The sequence below is a fragment of the Opisthorchis viverrini genome (genome assembly GCF_000715545.1).
Source record: "Opisthorchis viverrini unplaced genomic scaffold opera_v5_59, whole genome shotgun sequence".
Classification (NCBI taxonomy): Eukaryota; Metazoa; Platyhelminthes; class Trematoda; order Opisthorchiida; family Opisthorchiidae; genus Opisthorchis; species Opisthorchis viverrini.
In genome coordinates, this window is record NW_008751715.1 from 33,268 (window position 1) to 52,116 (window position 18,849).

Here is an 18,849-nt window from a genome sequence, read left to right on the forward strand (position 1 = left end):
TTCCCCTTGGAGGTAAAGGGAATGCCCAAATATGTTAGAGTGTCTGTCGGACCCAGAGGAGTGATTAGTTCCTCGGCAAAGCGAAATGGTTCGACTGAGACTGCTGTTGCCCGATGTTTCCTGTCCCCACAAATAACCATCACTTTAGTCTTTCGGGCGTTTATTTTCATGCCAGCTCTTCCCAACTCGACCGCAGCAGCTTCAAGCTCCTCCTTAAGGCGTGCCTGACTTTCTGCACACATGACCCAGTCGTCAGCGAAAGCAAAACCATCTACTAAGGTGTCATGGAACTGGTATCCCAGTTGCACAACCTCATCCATTGCCATAATGAATAATAATGGGGAGAGTGGATCCCCTTCACACCTTCTTACAGCGTGAATCCTCCATAGAAGCTAAACCCTCGATTCTGAGTAACACCTCTGGTAGACAAAGAAAACGTTTTACACCTAAAGCACCATACCCGGGCCCAAGCAAGACAAAATGATTACCGAAGGAATGAGGAACAATCTCATCTGTGAAGGCAGTGCAATGGTGATTGCTCTAACTTACGCTTGGCAGTCTCACTAGTGTTTGTGTTTTTACTCCAGACGAGACTTATTTATGCCTTGTGATCTTGACATACTGGTGAGAAGACATTGAGCATGCTATTGGTTTACCATATTTTGTATCTTCCCGATAAATTTGTTCTTACTTGTTCTGAGTTGTGTACGTGCTGATGTTAGCGGATTATAAACTTTGGACAGGTCCCTGATTGATTTCATCATCCGTGAGCAAAAGGTGTACTTTCTGCTAACAGTCTATTTAGGCCAAATTTGTGCTCAAAAGTGTCGTCAGCGCAGCCAGCTTTGAGAAGTAAGTTGATGGTATTTTTACTAACTTTATTAATGTCGCATGGTTTCTGGCAAAAGCACTTGTCAGCGCGTTCAAAGATGGATATTATAATTTATATATTCAACATGTATTCGCAACCATCTCCAAATGAAGCGAAGGAAAACAAGATCATCATGGCCAGCCCACTCACGCCAACAACGCCGTAAGGGTAGTTGTCAAACGTTCGTTTGCAACAACTGAAAATAAACGAAAGCCTCCTGAAAGCAACAGGATGCCTTAACCACTAAGATCTGCTACATCGGGACCATTCGGAGAAATGAACCAGAGTGGTAATGAAGCTCTTTCAAGGAGGTGATCGGAAATGAAGAATGGGAGAAGCATGAGATGAAGTGAACCTTACCCAAATTGGGCTTTCCGGGAAGGAGGAACTAGTGCTTTGAACTGAAGCGGATGGAGGATCTGAAGTTGCTTCTATGTCAAAGACACTATTATGTGTAAGGTTGTTGTCAACATTGATACCAAGGAATAGACTGTGCAAGAAGTCAGGACATTTGTCTCTTACTCAACTAGACCTGATAGGTTGATTGACAGGGTTTCCCGTCCCCACTTACCTGATTTTCAAGGTAGATTCTCCAAGGCGCTTTCTTTTTGCTGTCCCATTAGAACCTTCACTAGGACTTCAGACATTCTGCGAACAGGGTCATTCTTTTCGGATTACATGTTCACTTTTTGGACACTTTCATAGTCATCGTAGTTACGGAGCCCCGACTGTCCTTGGGAAGTCCTCAGATTTTGATTGCCTGAAAAACCTATCATAAAAAGTTAAAACAAATCACGGCGTGCATTCTCAAAAAGACTTCTGTCCGCACCGAGAAGGGTGTTGGGTCAGTCGATTCAAGCCGTGATGTATATGAAGAGAGAAATTCTGACCTCCCAACTTTCCAAACAGATGCTGTCAAAATGGAAACAAACCGTGCTCTCCTGCTTTGTGAGACTTTTCAGTGGCCTTAGAGGGAAAATATCACTGAACACTCTAACAACCATAAAGAAGAATTCCAGTTACTGTTTGGAATACTATACAAAATGGTACGTTTCGCTTGTCCCCTAGTACCTGTTGCTTTCAAGATGAATAAATTTCCTAACTTCTCGCTATGGTTAGTTTCTATTCTGGGTTACTTTTGTACAGCTCTGTCTAAATATTTTGATTCATATAGTCAAGCTTTTGATCCAGCTGGTCGAAAGCGGTGTAAGTTGAATGGAATGTGTGTAATAGTGGGATTTTGAAAGAAAATTAGAGACCAGGAATTGTCCCGAGAAATCCATATATATTCAAGTTATGCAAAGAAAATGATGAGGCATCTAGGAGGGATTAAACACTATACGCAGTTTGAATGAGCTTCATAGATGATTTAATCCTTGTGTATGTCAGTTCTGTTAGAACGGGCTCACCCTCCCCCCTGCTTAGTGCACCATCAAAGTTAAAACACTGTTCTCCGTCCATCACTTTTAATTCTACGAACATTTCTAAACGGAAACCAATCCAAACCCTGACTGGTTGCCTACATTTTCGTACTTCTCTCCAGTTGCTCAGTTATTTCTGAAGATCAAACTTCCCCTCAGTCGTACTTCCCATTTGACCTCAGCCTTATGGCTTTGTGAGCGAACCTAAACAGGTAGCCCAAGGTCTATTTGTGAGAGAAAGCTTCAAAGCTTTGTTGCAACCTGTGAAAAGTGTATTTGAACTTTGTTCCACATTCAAGTGACTTTCCGCATAGAAAACGGATTCGTATATGTTTGCATAACTACTTAACACTACACTTCACTCTTTACTGTGGAGTGCTTCTTTTCTGGAAGTTGGATGTGGACGAGGTGCTAGTAGATTTATGTGCATGAACAGACATAATATGGTTTCAGCTGGACTGGTTGCAAAACTGCAAAAACCGATGCACGAAGAATTCTTTTGTGTTTACACTTTCGTCATGGGATAACTCGGGACAAAGTGTCTAAGGGACGGATTTTTGCGAGAATATAGCATTCCGGGCTGAAGTATCACAGTACTACGTTTTGCGGGCCACCGAAATGCAAGACTCTTAGACAAATGATTGACAAAGTCTGCAGTTCATCACTTGTGGCCCTCTATCACAGCTTTAGGAATGTTATGGGCCTGGTGTTGTTACCTCCCCTGTATGAGGAGCAAAACTGTGCTATTTTTGACTTCTGTGTAGCCTACGAATTCTATATGTTCAACAAAAATTCACGATGACCATACTGATGTTAACGAATAAGTAGCAATTTGGTGGGATCTTAATTAGTCTTGACCGATTTCGCCGTCTTCCAATTAAACAAACCGTTTCAGGTAGAAACGTGTCAGCTGAACAACGACAGTGCATTCATCTCTTGTCATCTCATTAAAACCACAACCTGCGAGCAAGCTCATTTTTAGATACTAAACTCAGTCTCTCCGCACGGCACAGCCTCTCAGTCTATCTTACCTCTGTAAATCGATACTGACGACAAAACTTCTACCATAACCGTCAACATTCCACCGCATCAGTTAGTCTTACTACACATCTGTTGCTCTCTCTGTTTATGGTTTTGAGCGCACAGTTCAGGTTGGTGCATGAGTCCCACACAAACAGAGAGCGTGCAGTAGAGTATACCAGTTGTTTTGCTTCGTTAAATTTCGTTTCCCTTATGGACAATATCACTCAGTTCTCCTCAACTTACCATAGCAGGTCCACTCAAAAACAGATGCCAGAGGAGTTAACTGAAAGGCTAGCTTTGTTAAAGAGCATCTTCCACCTAAACCTCAATGCATGCAGTTTGGGGCTGCAGCACCTGACAAGGTTAACTTGCACGTGACTGATCGATGCGAGGTGTGGTGCTTGATTCAGCATCAAGCGTGCTCCGATTGGCCAGCCATATAGATCTAACAGCCAATCCAATCCCAGTATCCCCAGTGCGCCAATCACCCATGGCGCGTCTGGAGAGCGTTTGAATTTCCGGTATGTTCTCGCAACCCACGCTTTACCTACATTAGGACGTTAATGTAGGGGTACCTATCTATCTGTTTGTTATGACTGTACTTACTGTTTCCCTAGTATGGGCTTTTAATGCAATGTACCTTTGGTGGTTGTTGTGCTTGGAGCACAAGCCGGCGAGTACCGGAAGTGCAGATTAACTGAGAAGTTACAGTTATCCCCATTGGCAGAATGGAACTCGCATCAGCAGCCAGATGAAATCAATCTCACCCACTCAGAGTTCGAGAGTCCAGTTAGGATCATCCATTTGGTTCTTCTGATGGTATTGCCACTGTCTCAGTCTGGAGTCAAAATTTTACCAACCTTCCGCCCCGACATTTGAATTCCCATTGTTTAGCGGTGATTTTATCACTTATGACGACAGATGAGAAGTCGCACTGTTTTCGCGAAAACTCGGCACATTGGCTTGCCAGCCACCTGCGAAATTCATCCCACTCAGGTCGCCCCGTGTCATCAGCTTTCAGAAAAATTCCAAGCTGTCGGATCTATTCGCAGACCGAACACCTCTATTCAGAATCCGATGCCGGTGCCTCAAGTTGTTGGATAAAGTCAGTGGTGGTTTTCTTCCGTAAGTTGTTTCCAAACGAAAAAGCTAACGTTTCAATCCAACCTCAATACTCAGAACCCAGATACCTCGTATCTGTCAGGTCTCTAGCCATCTGATCGTACAGGTGTAAGACGGATTTGAAGATACACAGCCTCATCACAGAATGTCAACGCCTTATCCAAATGACACATGACAGGGCTATGACTGGTCAATCACCTGTCACTCCCATCACCTGTTTGTACGCGGTCAGGTCCTTCTTCCAGGGGAGACTAAATAAGTCAATTCAAGGCTACAGCAAATACTTTGCTGGTACTTCGGCGATATTATGCTGTCGGTTAAAGGTCATAATTGCTCTAAATATAAGTTCTTCGGAACTCAGAAGTCGCAACTGCCTTAACACCGGCAGGTGACCCAGTAATCATGTTTCAACCGATTAATGGTGACATTCGAAGCATAGGTTGTTTACCGGAGGAGTTTTTTACCATGAAAATCGACAACACTTCTAATGCACCTACTTTCTTGTGCTTCTTCCAATGTTATGAATCTCAGCGAAAAGTGTTAGGAACAGCTTGACTAGCTACAGTAAAATGTGGGCCCTCCAGGGACAATGTGAAATTGACCAGTGTTGACTCAGCTTACGTGCATCGAAGGGTCTAGCTACTTGCCAATTTAGGGCGCTGGATGGGATCGGGAAGCTATAGCACATTAGAAATCAACAAATACAATATGCGATATCACCCGGAGGTCATTTCAGTTAAAGTTTAGTGACTCTCTGTACGTCCTTCTTTCAGGAGGGGACATTGGTAGATTTGAGGACTCCCATCTAAGGTTCTAGCATGGATCATCGAAAAGGTTGAGGACCAGTAGAAGATTTTGGGTGGGATCCTACAATGCCATGCATCCATATTTGCCAACACACTCGGACGATGCACGAAAGCCGAATGCTAGACCAACTTTCAACCGAAATACTCAGATCCACAAGAACAATTATCTACTTCAAACTTGGAATAGGAAGCGTGCAGAAAGGCGACGTTCATCAACCGAGTGTCAACCCATTATGGGCCAGCAGCACAATAGACAAGAAGGCCAAAGAACCAAACGTTTGTACGCAGTCTCACTGCTTCACTGAGAGCAAATAGCCCATTACTTCTTCCAGGTGAACTGTTTTGCGAAACTGCAACTGGGTAAAGGTTCTGCTGAAACTGAGTTGTTTGAGGGCACCCGTAGATAGAAATTTCGGAAAAATCCAAAGAGCTTCAAAGAGCTCCAAAAACTATCAGCACACACTGTATAGTACACTCAGTACACTCAGCTACATCATCATTATCATCATAATCATCAATATCGTCGTGTATCATCGTGTATTACCGTACAGAGGTTATGACTGACACAATTTCGTTCATCAGTGATTTGGGGAGGTGGAGTTGGTAGCTACGCATTAGAGGCGAGAGCTGATAAATTAGTAGGCTAATACAGGTCTGTCAGTGAATTTTTAAATGGAGGGATTGGGAAGCGAGACATGCATTGAAGGCAATAGCTTGGACGCACGAGCGTCACGGAGGTCGCGACAGGACCATGTCTGACAATGTATACAGTCATTGATGTGGCCCGTCTCGGAGGTACTATCCAGGGAGACGGCAATGATCAGCGCAGCTGAGTTTACTGGTAATGGCTTTAATACTTCGCTGCCAAGTCATTGTTTACCGCCTCTGACTTGTTTCCTCCCTTCACGTGGTTACGTGAAAAGAACCTTTCGGGGAAGTCAGTTGACTGGTGTACGCAGCACGTGGCCAAGCCAGCTCAACCAATGCAGTGTGACCGCTTTATCTATCGTAGGCGAGTTATTTCTTCCAGATACCATTCAACGTATTTCAAAATTGCAGATCAAATGTTTCCACCAGACTCGGGCAATGCTCCAAAGACATCGATGGTCAAACACTGAGTTTTTTGACGTCCTCGGCGCGTCGCGATCACGTTTGTGACCTGTACAGCAATATGGATAGCATGGCAGCATTGCAAACTCGACCCTTGACAGAGAAGCTGATGTCACGCCTATGCCGCTTCTTCTGGAGTACGCAACCTGATTCCTATTACGCCATGGCGAGTGCACGCCTAACAATTAGCTACAGTATAGCGTCTTTCAAAGAATCACGGGTCTATTTTTGAAGGATGCTCCTGGTACTGCTGCTTATTGGGACTGTTTTACTGTTTCTGCCGCGAGATGTGACAGCGACCATATTGTGCCCTCGCTCGTGTTCAGGCCGAGAAAAGTGTGTTCTTTTCGTGCGGTTACTAGATTGTTTTGGTTTCTTTAGTATGGGACACGACCACCTACAAGACACCGAGATCTTCGATGTCACCAAACCAATACAGGTACCTACGTGTGTAACATCCTCAAAACTTTATCTTTTTGAACAATACGGCCATGTTTCAAAGCTTAAGCTCATTAAACCGGCTCCTTGTCAAGGACCAGAAGTGAGTATGATCAGCCGTCTACTTAACTGTCTTCCAGTGTTATATCCATACTGGCCTCTGGTCCCACTCATTGAGGTTTTTCGATGGCAATCCTTGTGTTGCCAGATCTTTCGAACTACGGCCTGGGTGCGGCGATCTCTTTGGCATTCCTCGACAACAGCCACATATCTGCTACTGAGTGCAATAACATCATGATTGAGAAGAAAGCTTTGGCGGTCGTATTTGTCACAGAGTATTTCCAAAAGATGTGCTACGATCGTCATTTCACCCAACTGGCGGACTACATTCTACCGCTACCCAAATTCAGCAAATGGACTATCACCATTAGGAAAGGTAGCCCAACTAAGCTGAACGGGGATGACTTACTAATGAACAACAGGCCTAGGATACTATTTTAAAAAATCCATGGGTGACTATTGCAACGGAAGCTAGAAGTATACTCTGACCAAAGTGAAGTGCTCATTCCTGACTGAGCTAGCTTTCCACCGGGCACTAGTTTCCTTGAAAGGATGAAATATTGTCTTTAGATTCCTGATCCTGTCACCCGCCCATCCACTCACTACCCTCCAACCCAGTCGTTTTTCGTGACTTCTAAGGTAGTTCCGCACAAAATGGTGTCTTCGGAGGTCCCGATTTCATCATTTTCGTTTTCGAGTATATTGCTTTGTGGTCCCTACCGTTCATTTGGATAACGAGGTCACAAGTAGTATTCAGCTTCGTTTTGAGGAAATCATCAGCAGTTGCATTCCAGACAGTAACCTGAATGTGGCTCGGGCAGTGACGCCTTCAGTATTTGTCAACTAAACAGCAAATAAACCACGCATTGACATTTCTGTGTTTTTAAGCATCTTCAACAATTCTCCTCGACTCTCAAAAACCTTTCTTCCTCCGTTCAAGGTCCCAAGTGAGGTAAAATATTTTTTTGTGGGATGGTGAAGAAACTTAAGGTGGCAGACGTCCATTTCTTAGGAAAAAACAATAATCTTGACTTAGACTATTCTCTTCAAAAGTACCTAAATAGCCCTATCATATTTTTCCCAGCTCCTTCTTTCCTCTCCTCTGATTACACTGCCTCAAAAAATTGTCAGTCTGTTGGGTTTTTGAACATAGATCCTGCGTGAAAATGAGTGACTCCTACAAATACTCATCTATGTACTAACTTGGTTTTGACAGGAGGCTCAACCGAATCCAGCTGAATCTCCTGTTTTAGGATGGCGCACTTATGAGTTTATACGATGAATGGGATCCGTTAGGCATTCTTGGCCTCACCATTGGTTAGCTGCCATCCGACCAGGACAGCCTTGGGAGTAGTTGTTAGATGACTGGATGCCTGCAGATGCTTATGATAACAAACGATTTATGCAGAGCCGTGTGCGCTACTAGATGTGAGCATGTGAATCCGCTTCATACCTTTGGACAAGATCAGTAAGCAAACTCGCCGGGGTATGTTGGCTGGCATCAGCCGGGCTAAGCATGAGGACATCAATACGAACATTAGCTGTGCATCACATAAAGAGCACTGGCATCATACGACAACCCCTTTATTTTTTGCGTCATCTAGGCAGTGGTATTCACAAGTGTTTCGGCATTATTTCGAATACAGGTTCCGGTAAACTTTACTTGGAAGAGGATAGAAGCTTCTTCTATCGTGAGCTGAAAATCAGTTGCATAGTTTTAAAGGACCTGGCTGTCAAGCGTTGAACGGCTTTGTCTCACTTCACACCAAAAATCACTTGATCACTCAATTTCCTATATAGAATATGGGTTATACTCAACGCACAGATGTGTTTCCCATTCGGATGGCCGTGGAGGGCTTGATGATGCAAATGGATCCTAATGTACCGTTTGATATGCTTCAAAACCTCTACAAAAAGTGACATTCCACACTATACAAACTCCACAGACTACAGCGGCTATTTCGGGCCGCACCAGCTTTCTTCCCACCCGACAAATAAGTACGCCCACTTGCACTGGCAATTCTATGCCTCTTGTATGACACAGTAGGTGAGACAAACACCTACTGTGGTTCTCTGTACTGTTATGAGCAACACATTTGGTCCTTATGTGATGTTCGAGTGGTTTTAACTGGTCTTCGGGATTTGACCCGTGTAGATGTAGTTTAAAATTGTCCGGGTTTCATGAAAATTCTGAAGTCTTCAGGAGTTGATAGAATGACCTATAAAATGAAAAACAGGTAAGGTAGACGTGTCTCAAAAAAGTGTTCTTTGTTCTGTTCTGTTTAACCTGATTCAAATTGGAAAAATGGATTCTAACCACTTCACCATAAACTTATTTATCAATGAATTTTATGCCTCATTGAATGGTATGTTTGTTTTATGGTTTAGTTGCACATTCGTGAGTACAACTGGCCCTAGTTTAGTCACTTGGCTTCAGCCCAAGGCCTGCGTCAATAGGATTTATCAACTGTCTGGCTTATTTGCCTATTCGTGCTCTAAGCCAGTGGGTTCTATTGAACCGGCGATCGTTTGCATGTTCTATCCAATCACTTACTGCACCCCTTTGATTTTCTGTCCTATTGGTTCTTTGGTTGTCATTATCGGACGCTTTTTTGTGTCATTGTTGAGCACCGTTCGTGTACTGTTTCAGATCCGGATGACCCGCACTAGAGGCCTTTTGTCTATTGTCGCTTGGTGACACATGACAGTACAGTACAGAAGAAATTGTGATAGACATGCTTCTGTTCGAATCGAACCATCTATCCGCCCATTTCGCGGTACCGGTCGGGTTTCGGTAACAGAAACAGCCGTGCAGACTTCAGGAGTCAAACTCATAGGCAGTTTTATCTATTGTCTACGAATGTTCTTTTGACACACATCGAGATTCATTTAAATAATCGATAAACAGTTGCCCAAAAGCCTTGGGTAAGGTGGTCACTGATGGAGAAGTTTAAAAATTTAACTTTGTGGTTTTCAGGTCCTTAAGACCCAGGTCATTAAATGTCACATTCTGGTGACCAGAATACTTATGTTCCTGCTCAGTCAGCCACCAGAGCTCAAACTGACCTCCAAAATCCTCTGTCCATAAATGTCACAGAGTCTTACCACTTAGTGATTCATAGGTTCTTTCTTGCACGCTCCCAAAACCTGACAGATTTCCGTCACAAAGGTCACCTGTCACCACCTGTGGTTAATGGTGACTTCACATAAGTTAAACTTTCACCCAGTCTCCTCATCACCATCACCATTCGCATTCTTACTCCGTTCCTTTCAATGAACGTCACCTGCTGTTTTTGAGGTGGTTATAGTGTAAAAAATCAAAAGGTAGGGTGGGAGATAAGGTGTGCAAACTGAAGATTAAGGTTATTGCACGTAACACTGGAGGGTGAAGCTAGTTAGAGTAGGTTATTCCATTTAGAGAAACATGTCCGCTAATAGAGGTAGCATGTTGCCCTAAAGTAGTGTCTTCAGTGGTTGATTAGCAACCACTCCCGAACCGGATAAACGACACTTTTTAACCTTGCTAAATAGTGTAGCCAGAAAATTAGCGACTCGGTGTCTTGTATTCAGCTGACCACCACTCTCCTATTTCCAAATTGACCGAGGCCTCCCAGACGACGTTTGATCAAGTAGTAGCCTTCGCGAAATTCGAAGAGCTTAATTTATCCGGAGTATAGTGGAATTCTCAGTAGGTCTTTCATGGAGCGTGTATCTGGTCTGTAACCCGTTTGCACGTTTGTACTGGTCATCCGAGCTGTTAGCCTGACAGTAGTTATTTGGCGGAGGCACTAGAGTTCAAATTAAGGACATATACAGACCGGTTTTGAGTCTGTTTTTCGATCGAACACAAGCATCAAATTCCTTGTCACTGGTTGGTGCTTTTCGACGGCAGAGTCGATTAGAAGATAGGAGGAGCGACTGCCGCAAACGTTTGGGAGGCTTTCCCTATCCTACGGAAGTCATCATCCATGGCGTAATAATAGGGGCATACAGAGCTCCCAAATTAGGTGACCTTGTTGACAGCCGAGAGCAGATAGTCTGTTAGGTGGAGGATCAGGATATTTCAGAGGTAGTCTCGTGTAAAGTTTTACAGTTTGGAGACCACTATGCATCTACCAAAATATGTTTCCCTTCCCCGTATGCTGGCTGCATTACGTTATCCCAACACCCACTGTTGGAGGGCATGTTACCTGGGAGCCACTCTATGCAGATGGATTTCGGTGGCATTGCTGTCATAAAGTCGATAAATAAGGGTTAGAGCTAGCGTTCTACGTATCCTTCAATTAATATGCGGAGCGTTTTAGTATATTGTTGTCAACGGACAACTTCCGTGTATCGAACAGGATATAACGTGTTAAGTGCACACAATCTCTGCTGCAGAGTAGTTTTCTGGAATTATTTACTGCTGATTTTATTCACACGTTCCGACATGGAATCGGCTAGCCCAAAATGAAAGAATGCTCGCCACCGCCAGGGTTCTAATAATGCGATCAAAAGTAATGCCTGAGCTACTCCATTCAGCACGTATTCTCCCACTGATTTTGGAAGTACACGGAAGCAAACCTACACGTTAATTGTAAAAGCAGCCACCTTCCGATGGTGCCAATCCTAATATCGATGGCTGCTGTTCACTCAATTCTGGACGATAACCAAGTGAGAAGTTGTAATAGGCCCAGGTAGGAACCTCCGTGAAAACACCTTATGGGCCTGACTAGTCAGAACACGTGAAGCTGACTCTAATCATTTCTAATCGCCAGTTATCGCAAACATTAACGATGTTTAAACCGGACATTCTCCGGCATGCCTGATTGACCGAAGGCACACTACGGTAAAATTGTCAAATGGTGTGAATAAAGGGTGAATAAATTGTTCCTTGTGACCCTTGGGGACCGTTAGTAGTGTCATGTTTAATGGTTGAGTTATGAATAGAATGGGGCCAGATCATAGCTAGAATTTGACTAAAGTTATTGTACCACTGGCTTCGTGGATGAAACCGAAAATGATAAAGCTAGGGTTATTGGATCGGTCGTGTATGGTCATGATCTTGATGGGGGTATATTCATTTTTTCCAGTATGACTTACCTTCGGTCTCAGTTAGCCAAAAATTGCCGCCCAAAAGTGTGGGAACAAAAAATCAATAGGCTTCCACAAATACACTCATTTTCAACGCCATTTGGTTTTCACAGGAGACTCAACTGAATCTCTCGTTTACGACTGAATATGCTGCACAAAGGCCACCTCATGTTTCGGTTGGTATGATATTCGAGATATCGCAGTATATTTCCATAAAGAAAACTACTCACAGGGTTGCGGAAAACTCTTAAACAGACCAAGACCGGTTTCGCCCTTCTTGGGGATCATCTGGTAGGCACAATCCCTGAGTTTCCGTTAAAATTATGTTTTACTTGATGCCAAATTGGACTGATCTCATTTGCAAATCAATTTGGTTTTCATGGGAGACTCAACTGAATCTGTCGTTTCCTTTTACTTTACCATGACTTGGAGTGTGGATATGACTTTAGGCGCCTAGATCTCACAGTCAGTCAGTTAGTTTTCCACTAACAAAGTCAATCTGCCTGACTCACCGAATCCACGTATGGCGGTCATCACAAGAGATGAATAAAATTTCAACTCCGTACGATGATGGATGGAATAAACGGCTACGAAGCAATTCTTCAGGAAATTCATATTTTAGTGAACATTTGACTGGCTATCACAAAAGCGGTGCAACTCCAACTTCACTAGCACCCAAACGTACGACACGCACTACATGCCACTTTCATAACGCCATATTTGTCTTTCGTCACTCATGCGCTTGCACGAACGGTTTCTCTAACCAATAAACAATAGCGCAATTCCGAAAATTTAGTGTTAAAATGATAATGAATCTCAAAAGACCGCAATTTCTGCTTCAAAAACTTTCCGAACTGTAATTCGCGAAAACCTTATTGGCATACACCTTCAGCATTTCTAACCCTGAAAGTTTTATCAGATGAAAATGGAGAAGTTGATTCTCGAGAATAAAATTTCCGTGCAGAGGAGGTAGTTGCCTTGTCAATATAATCCTCTGTATAAACTCTCTCAACTCCTATAGTAAGAGCTGTTAGTCGACTGAAACTTAATCATAGAATACGTCTACCTGCATTCGGGATACAGGTTCCATAACGTAAATCCCTGCAGTTAGTCTGATCATTAAATGTCACTATTAGCATGCAGCGTTGCTCTCACTACCGAATCACCTGGGTGAAAGAAGTTGGTTAAAAACCGAATCACGGAAAATTCCGTTTGGTTTTGTAATTTCTTTTGGCAGTTCGAATGGCTTCAACATGCAAAATATACCAGTTGACGCATGTTGACGGAAGACTTGCATCTGTTATCGATCAACCGATAAGAATCGGTTGACTGAGCTGATAATGTCACTGCAAGACGACACTCGTCGGAACATGCGTTTGGAGGCTGGTTTCGGTAGTACTGGGTCTATTTTCTGCGTTTACTGAGTAATCCAGTGAGTGGATTAGCTTATGGTGCGCTTGTAGCAACAAGTATCTTAACCATACTGAACTGTGGGTGCTGGTGATTCAAAAAGAGAGGCGACATTTCGGCGTTTTCGCTTGACACACGCCGTAATCGACGTATTAAAGAAGCTCTTGTTTGCTTCAGCGCTCGAGTGAGGGCGACTGGCTGATTACTCAGACCGGTGAGCCTATCATCCCAGAACTGAGGGCACAACAGTGCATCGTCAATAGTTGAACTTTATTGGCTTGTAGAGAAGCACCACGATATTATTCGGCGGGTCTGTCTGCCTGAGCCCAGTGAAATGTTTAGCTGGAAACAGTTTCGTTTTTTTATCCGGATTGCCTACGTATGGTGTTGAGGCTATCTTCAATGCAACTAACAACTGGATATCCATGCCCAACATCACACAAAAGCAGCCGATGTTCCTAACACTGCCGAAATCATTTGGTTACCCAACCAACTTTTATGGTTCCGGCTTAATTTGAACTGTCATCCTTTTAAACGGGAGTTCATTTCAAACGCGCGACACAGTTGTCCTGACCGACCGGGCAAAGAAGCTTGCGTTGATGTTGTACGATGGCTGATCTGGGTAGTCGACATTACAGATATCTGATGTCCGACGGTTGAAGTTTTTTTCTTTTTGGAGTAGTTAGAAACGAAGTATGAAAGCCATTGTCAGGAATCCCAGTTACGCTGGTCATTTGTCATCTCCCTTGATGGGTACACTCAGATGGGACACACCAGTGGTTATTGATGTTGTCAGAAATGACCCAGTCGTGCCATTATTGGCGCTCTTGCATCCAAGTTATATCCTTCAGCGCATAGCTCCCCCAAGTCACTGCGATTGGTAGCGCGCTGACAACCCTGTATTAACGCATCAATTATATCAAATGCCGCCTTCGATGCTTAGCTATCTACCCAGCCTCTCCAAATAATCGGCGAACGAACCTGTGGCAGCTTGAACCACAGCAAGTACGTGGTTCTTACATAGGTTGATCCTGAAGACAATGAGAGAGGTATAGACCGGCTTAGGAATTCAACCTCTCACTATACCAAGTTAGGTGAACGGCAATCTAAAAAGGGATATGCAGCGCAGTTCTGACGAAACAATTTTTCCGCATTCTTTTGTGCGTCGTTCCCCATCCCAAACTGACCGCATAACAACTAATGCACACTAGAAAATTCTACACATGGAGAATACACGAATCATGGTGTGAGGAACATGACATTATTTCGATACAATAAATCCAGTGTATTATGGTGCTGTTTTCCAAATTCGGTGTGATAGCACTATCATTTGCTATTATTTGATGGGGGGTATCCTGCCACTAGATAGCACCCAACTCAGACCACTTAGACCGTAATCGCAGGTAGCCTGGGTCCAGATTAGTGGATTTCTGCTATAATTAGATGTTAAGGGCTTTCGTGGGATTTCTTCTGACGGAGCGGTTCTCCACACTTTTGCTTCACCTGTACACCATATCTGTGTATTAAATCCACTAGAGCAGATGCCACACAATATGCACTATATATTATGTATGAATGGCTACCCTTCAATTTGAACAAAACAATATGATAATTAATAACGCGGTTGTTCATCCGTTCGCCAAGGTTGGCAAGTGAATTACAGACGTTTTATCACCATTCAATGAGACATCGTCAATGGACAGTTGGTAACGCCTTAGTGGCAGTCATTCAGTCAGACGAATTTAAATATTTTACCTCCGGGAGATCTTTTGAATCCTAGTATACTACAGAAGCTTGCACAATGGCTGCAGACACACCGCTTCACTACCATTGTATATTTTTCCTTGAGTAAATCACGTTAGAGCAATTTCTTTCAATCCCGTGAAACAGACCATTGATTAATCGAATTTCTTCGATAAGTTCAAGTGCAGGCTGTTACCAACAAGATTGGTAATTAGTTCTGGAATTTAGCTAGCTACATGTTAAATGGCTGGAAGAGTCTGAACTATTCTGTCGAAAAGCACCTGATGTTCGCCGTATTCTTCATATTACATCTTATACCACAGCCGGGGATAATGCGATCCGACTGAAAATACGTCCTATAACCCACAGTTATTTGACTCATGTTGCTTGTGAGCTCTTGCAATTCCAACTGAGGACTTCCCTTCTGTCGATGGTATTGGGGCAGTCAGCAACCTGGCGTCCCGTCTTGATCACGCCTGCAGTCTATTTATATTGTCGTAAGTACTGCAGCATTACAATGTTTTCGGGAGGGCTGACTAAGCGTCATAGAATGCAATGACACTGGCCAATCTTTTGCAATGACATGCATGCTTTGTCTTGCACTGCGAAAGCAAGGATATCGTCACCCGTGTATTGCTAGTATGGGTTCGAACTAGCATGATAAATAATTTTTTCCGTTTGAATACCATATTTACCAGGTCTCTTAGCAACGTATCACCCCTGGGGACGTATATGGAGTGTTCCTTTTATGATCTTACACTGGTTTCCGTGTCCGTACTTTATCTATAACTTACTGCTTCAATTGCTACCCACACATGCGAGAAATGTCAAGCAGCAAAACGCCTCCAAATACCATCCATTCTCTACTTATGTTGTGTTCCACCATCGGTAACTTTACAACTCTTACTCAAACCAGCGGAAATTTCCGTACAAGACGAAAGAATTTTAGGTTGTGGCGCAAGGACGACAGCTACCACCAGGTTTTTGCTTTCTTTTCTGATTCATTGTACATTTCAGTAACTCTGTCAGTAAGAAGCATGGTTCACTGTTAGCAAATGCACTCATGAGCTTGTGTTCATATGGTTTGCAAGGATTCTGCCTGTTCCGCAGATCTCGCGCTTTTGCCAATCAGAATCGAAAACTCACTTTGAGTTATGTTCCGATTGGTTGAAACAACGACCACTAAATGAACACTATAGTAACAAATTAAGCCTTGAAAAGCTGTTGGTTATTTATTGAAGTGGTTTCTTACTTCAGCTTGTGCACCGATTATTTAGTTTGGACCATTATCCCTGAAGAAGTTATGGACTATGCGTCATCTGTCAAAGTGGATCATAATATTGATAGTAACTACAGTGATAGTCTTGACACTTCTTAACATGGAGAAACTTTTGCCGGTCTTCATGTATGCATCATTGAAACGAAAACTGACAGTTTCAGGTAAATCTTTCAATGTTGTATCAACGCTACAGCAGCTGCAAGCAAGTCTGCCGCCGTACGCTGTAAAGCAGCAAACATGTAGCAGCATTTGCAAGGACTTGCCAGTTGATTTAACCTCACAAGAGAGAAATCTAAAGTTGGTTGGAAATCTGACTATCACCAAAGAGGATCTGGCTAGTAAAGATTTGCAAAATCTTTCACGAGAGCTTGAACCTCATGTAAACGGAGGTTCTTGGATGTACCGAGATCCTAGTGTGAGTCAAAATCGAAGGTGTGATGTCAGTGACCATTCGGCTGTCACCATTATCATACCATTGCGTAACAGATGGCATCAAGTACCTGCACTACTTTCCACTCTCATACCGCTGTTACGGAAGCAAAAAATATGCCATCGTATTTTTATTGTTGAGCAAGCTGATGATGCTCCATTTAACCGTGCAAAACTTTTCAATGTTGGTTTTGTCGAGGCTATTAAACTCTTCCGACTTGGATGTGTGCAATTAACGATCTTAATCCTTATGGGTGCGATAAGGAAGTGTCAAAAAATGTCATCCACCTTGGAGTCGGGTTAGATGTACGGAACTTCAAGCTGAGTTATCCCCAACTCGTTGGTGGTGTACTAAAAATGACAACTGAACAGTTTGTCTCAGTAAACGGTTTCTCGAACAAATATTGGGGTTGGGGTCAAGAAGATGATGATATGGAAAGACGGTTACGGCGACGCAACCTGAACTATGTTCACATAAGTCCATCTATTGCAAGATACGCGGCGATGACGCACGATAAACAACCCAAAGTTCGACGGGATGAGCATCTGGATCTCCTCAAGTCTGCCCACATGCGAATGATCAATGATGGCTTAAATACCTTGAAATACAGGTTAATATACGTCCAGGAGAAAAGTCTATTTACTCTGATTTTGGTGGATCTTGGTGAGTGACTGGAAGTACGCTTGTTGTTTTGCTGCGCATTAGTTTATTCAGGACCTGACGAAAATTTCCCACACCCTTTGGCGGATGCGTACTTTTCTCGTTTCTCATTTTTGCCTCACAAATACACTCAGATTACAAGAGAAGTTCAGGTTCCGTTTTATCTTATCGCCTAACTTCAGCGTTATATTTTCTTCAAACGCGGTATTTTGTAAAGAAATAAGTAGAAACAAAGAACTTTGTTGAGATTATCAACAGTTAACTTACTTGATTTGAAAACCGGGGTGTTATAAGAAGATACTTTTCTCCGCATCATTTTAACTTCCGGCTCCATGTATCTATATATTGGCCCGCCTTGTTGAGGCTGTTTCAATATAACCCATGGTGACTTCAAAACTCCACACTTCAGCCCCCTAAAAGGTCATTCCAGATGATCCGAGAAGAGATTTCTCTTCATGAAAAGACCGGCTCGCAACATCGTGGCACAAATTAGAAAAATAATTGACCACAATATGCACATTTTTTTCGAGGTCCCTGGGATTTCCATGCGTCAGTTTAAGATATGCGAATCATAAGTACGACATTGATTCTTCAGGAATGGTCACCGTCAGCCAGAGGTTACAACTATGAGGAAGGTAAATTAACATTTCTATTGAGTAATGATTAAACAGGTGGAACGAAATACTAGATTGGAGCGTGAAAATCCCTCTTAGCTACTTACCAAGTGAATCTAATACGAGGAACTCAGTGAAGTTCGAGGATCTCCTAAGCAACACATTCCACTAGCTCAAAGGGGGATACATGTGTGCTTGTGGTATTCGTATTTCTCAAACTATTCAGTACAGTGTTACCTAACACAGACTGTGGATATCGTTACCCATAGTTTCATGAAAGAATGTTGCTAAGAATTTTACGTAGGGTGTAATTTGTTGCTCATTAAATGGGTACCAACGAACACAGGCTGTCTACTACAGAACGCACATAAACCATCCTACGAGGGATACGACATGATATGGCGCCCTCCATAGTAAGAACACTTTTTCGAGAATTTCATAGATTCCTTCTAAAATCACAGAAATCGGAATAAACCCACAATTAGATTAGTTCATATACTGCCTTTTGAGGATGAAGGTATTAATTGTAATAGATCCATACCAAGAATTTAGAATTTTATTGTTTCTCATCCGCCTTTGTACGCGTCGGACATCCTCTGGAGATTAGTATGAAATGAGTTCACTTCTACTGCGCATTACTTTGTTCGACCAAGCCAATGTAGTAATACGTGGATCACGTGAATCCCATTCATTGTCAGACGCAGCGGATAGGGTGCTGTCAATGCATAACAAATTTGGTTACCTATAGCTAAATAGTTTCCCCTGATATGAGCTCATAAGGGCTTTAAA

General features: G+C 43.0%; 2 protein-coding genes across 2 annotated transcripts in view; one reads left to right on the forward strand and one right to left on the reverse strand.

The window, feature by feature from the left end:
• Window positions 1-17,089, forward strand: part of T265_03870 (hypothetical protein) — a gene marked incomplete at both ends in the record, with an annotated part of 48,832 nt that extends 31,743 nt beyond the window's left edge. Inside the window, 2 exons of the mRNA XM_009168462.1 lie at window positions 6,735-6,894; window positions 16,550-17,089. Coding sequence (XP_009166726.1) covers window positions 6,735-6,894; window positions 16,550-17,089 — 700 coding nt within the window. The remainder of the gene's footprint in view (window positions 1-6,734; window positions 6,895-16,549) is intronic.
• The window catches only part of T265_13351 (hypothetical protein), a gene marked incomplete at both ends in the record, with an annotated part of 39,941 nt that extends 22,194 nt beyond the window's left edge, over window positions 1-17,747 (reverse strand). Inside the window, one exon of the mRNA XM_009168491.1 lies at window positions 17,065-17,747. The remainder of the gene's footprint in view (window positions 1-17,064) is intronic.
• Between the last annotated feature and the right edge of the window lie 1,102 nt (window positions 17,748-18,849).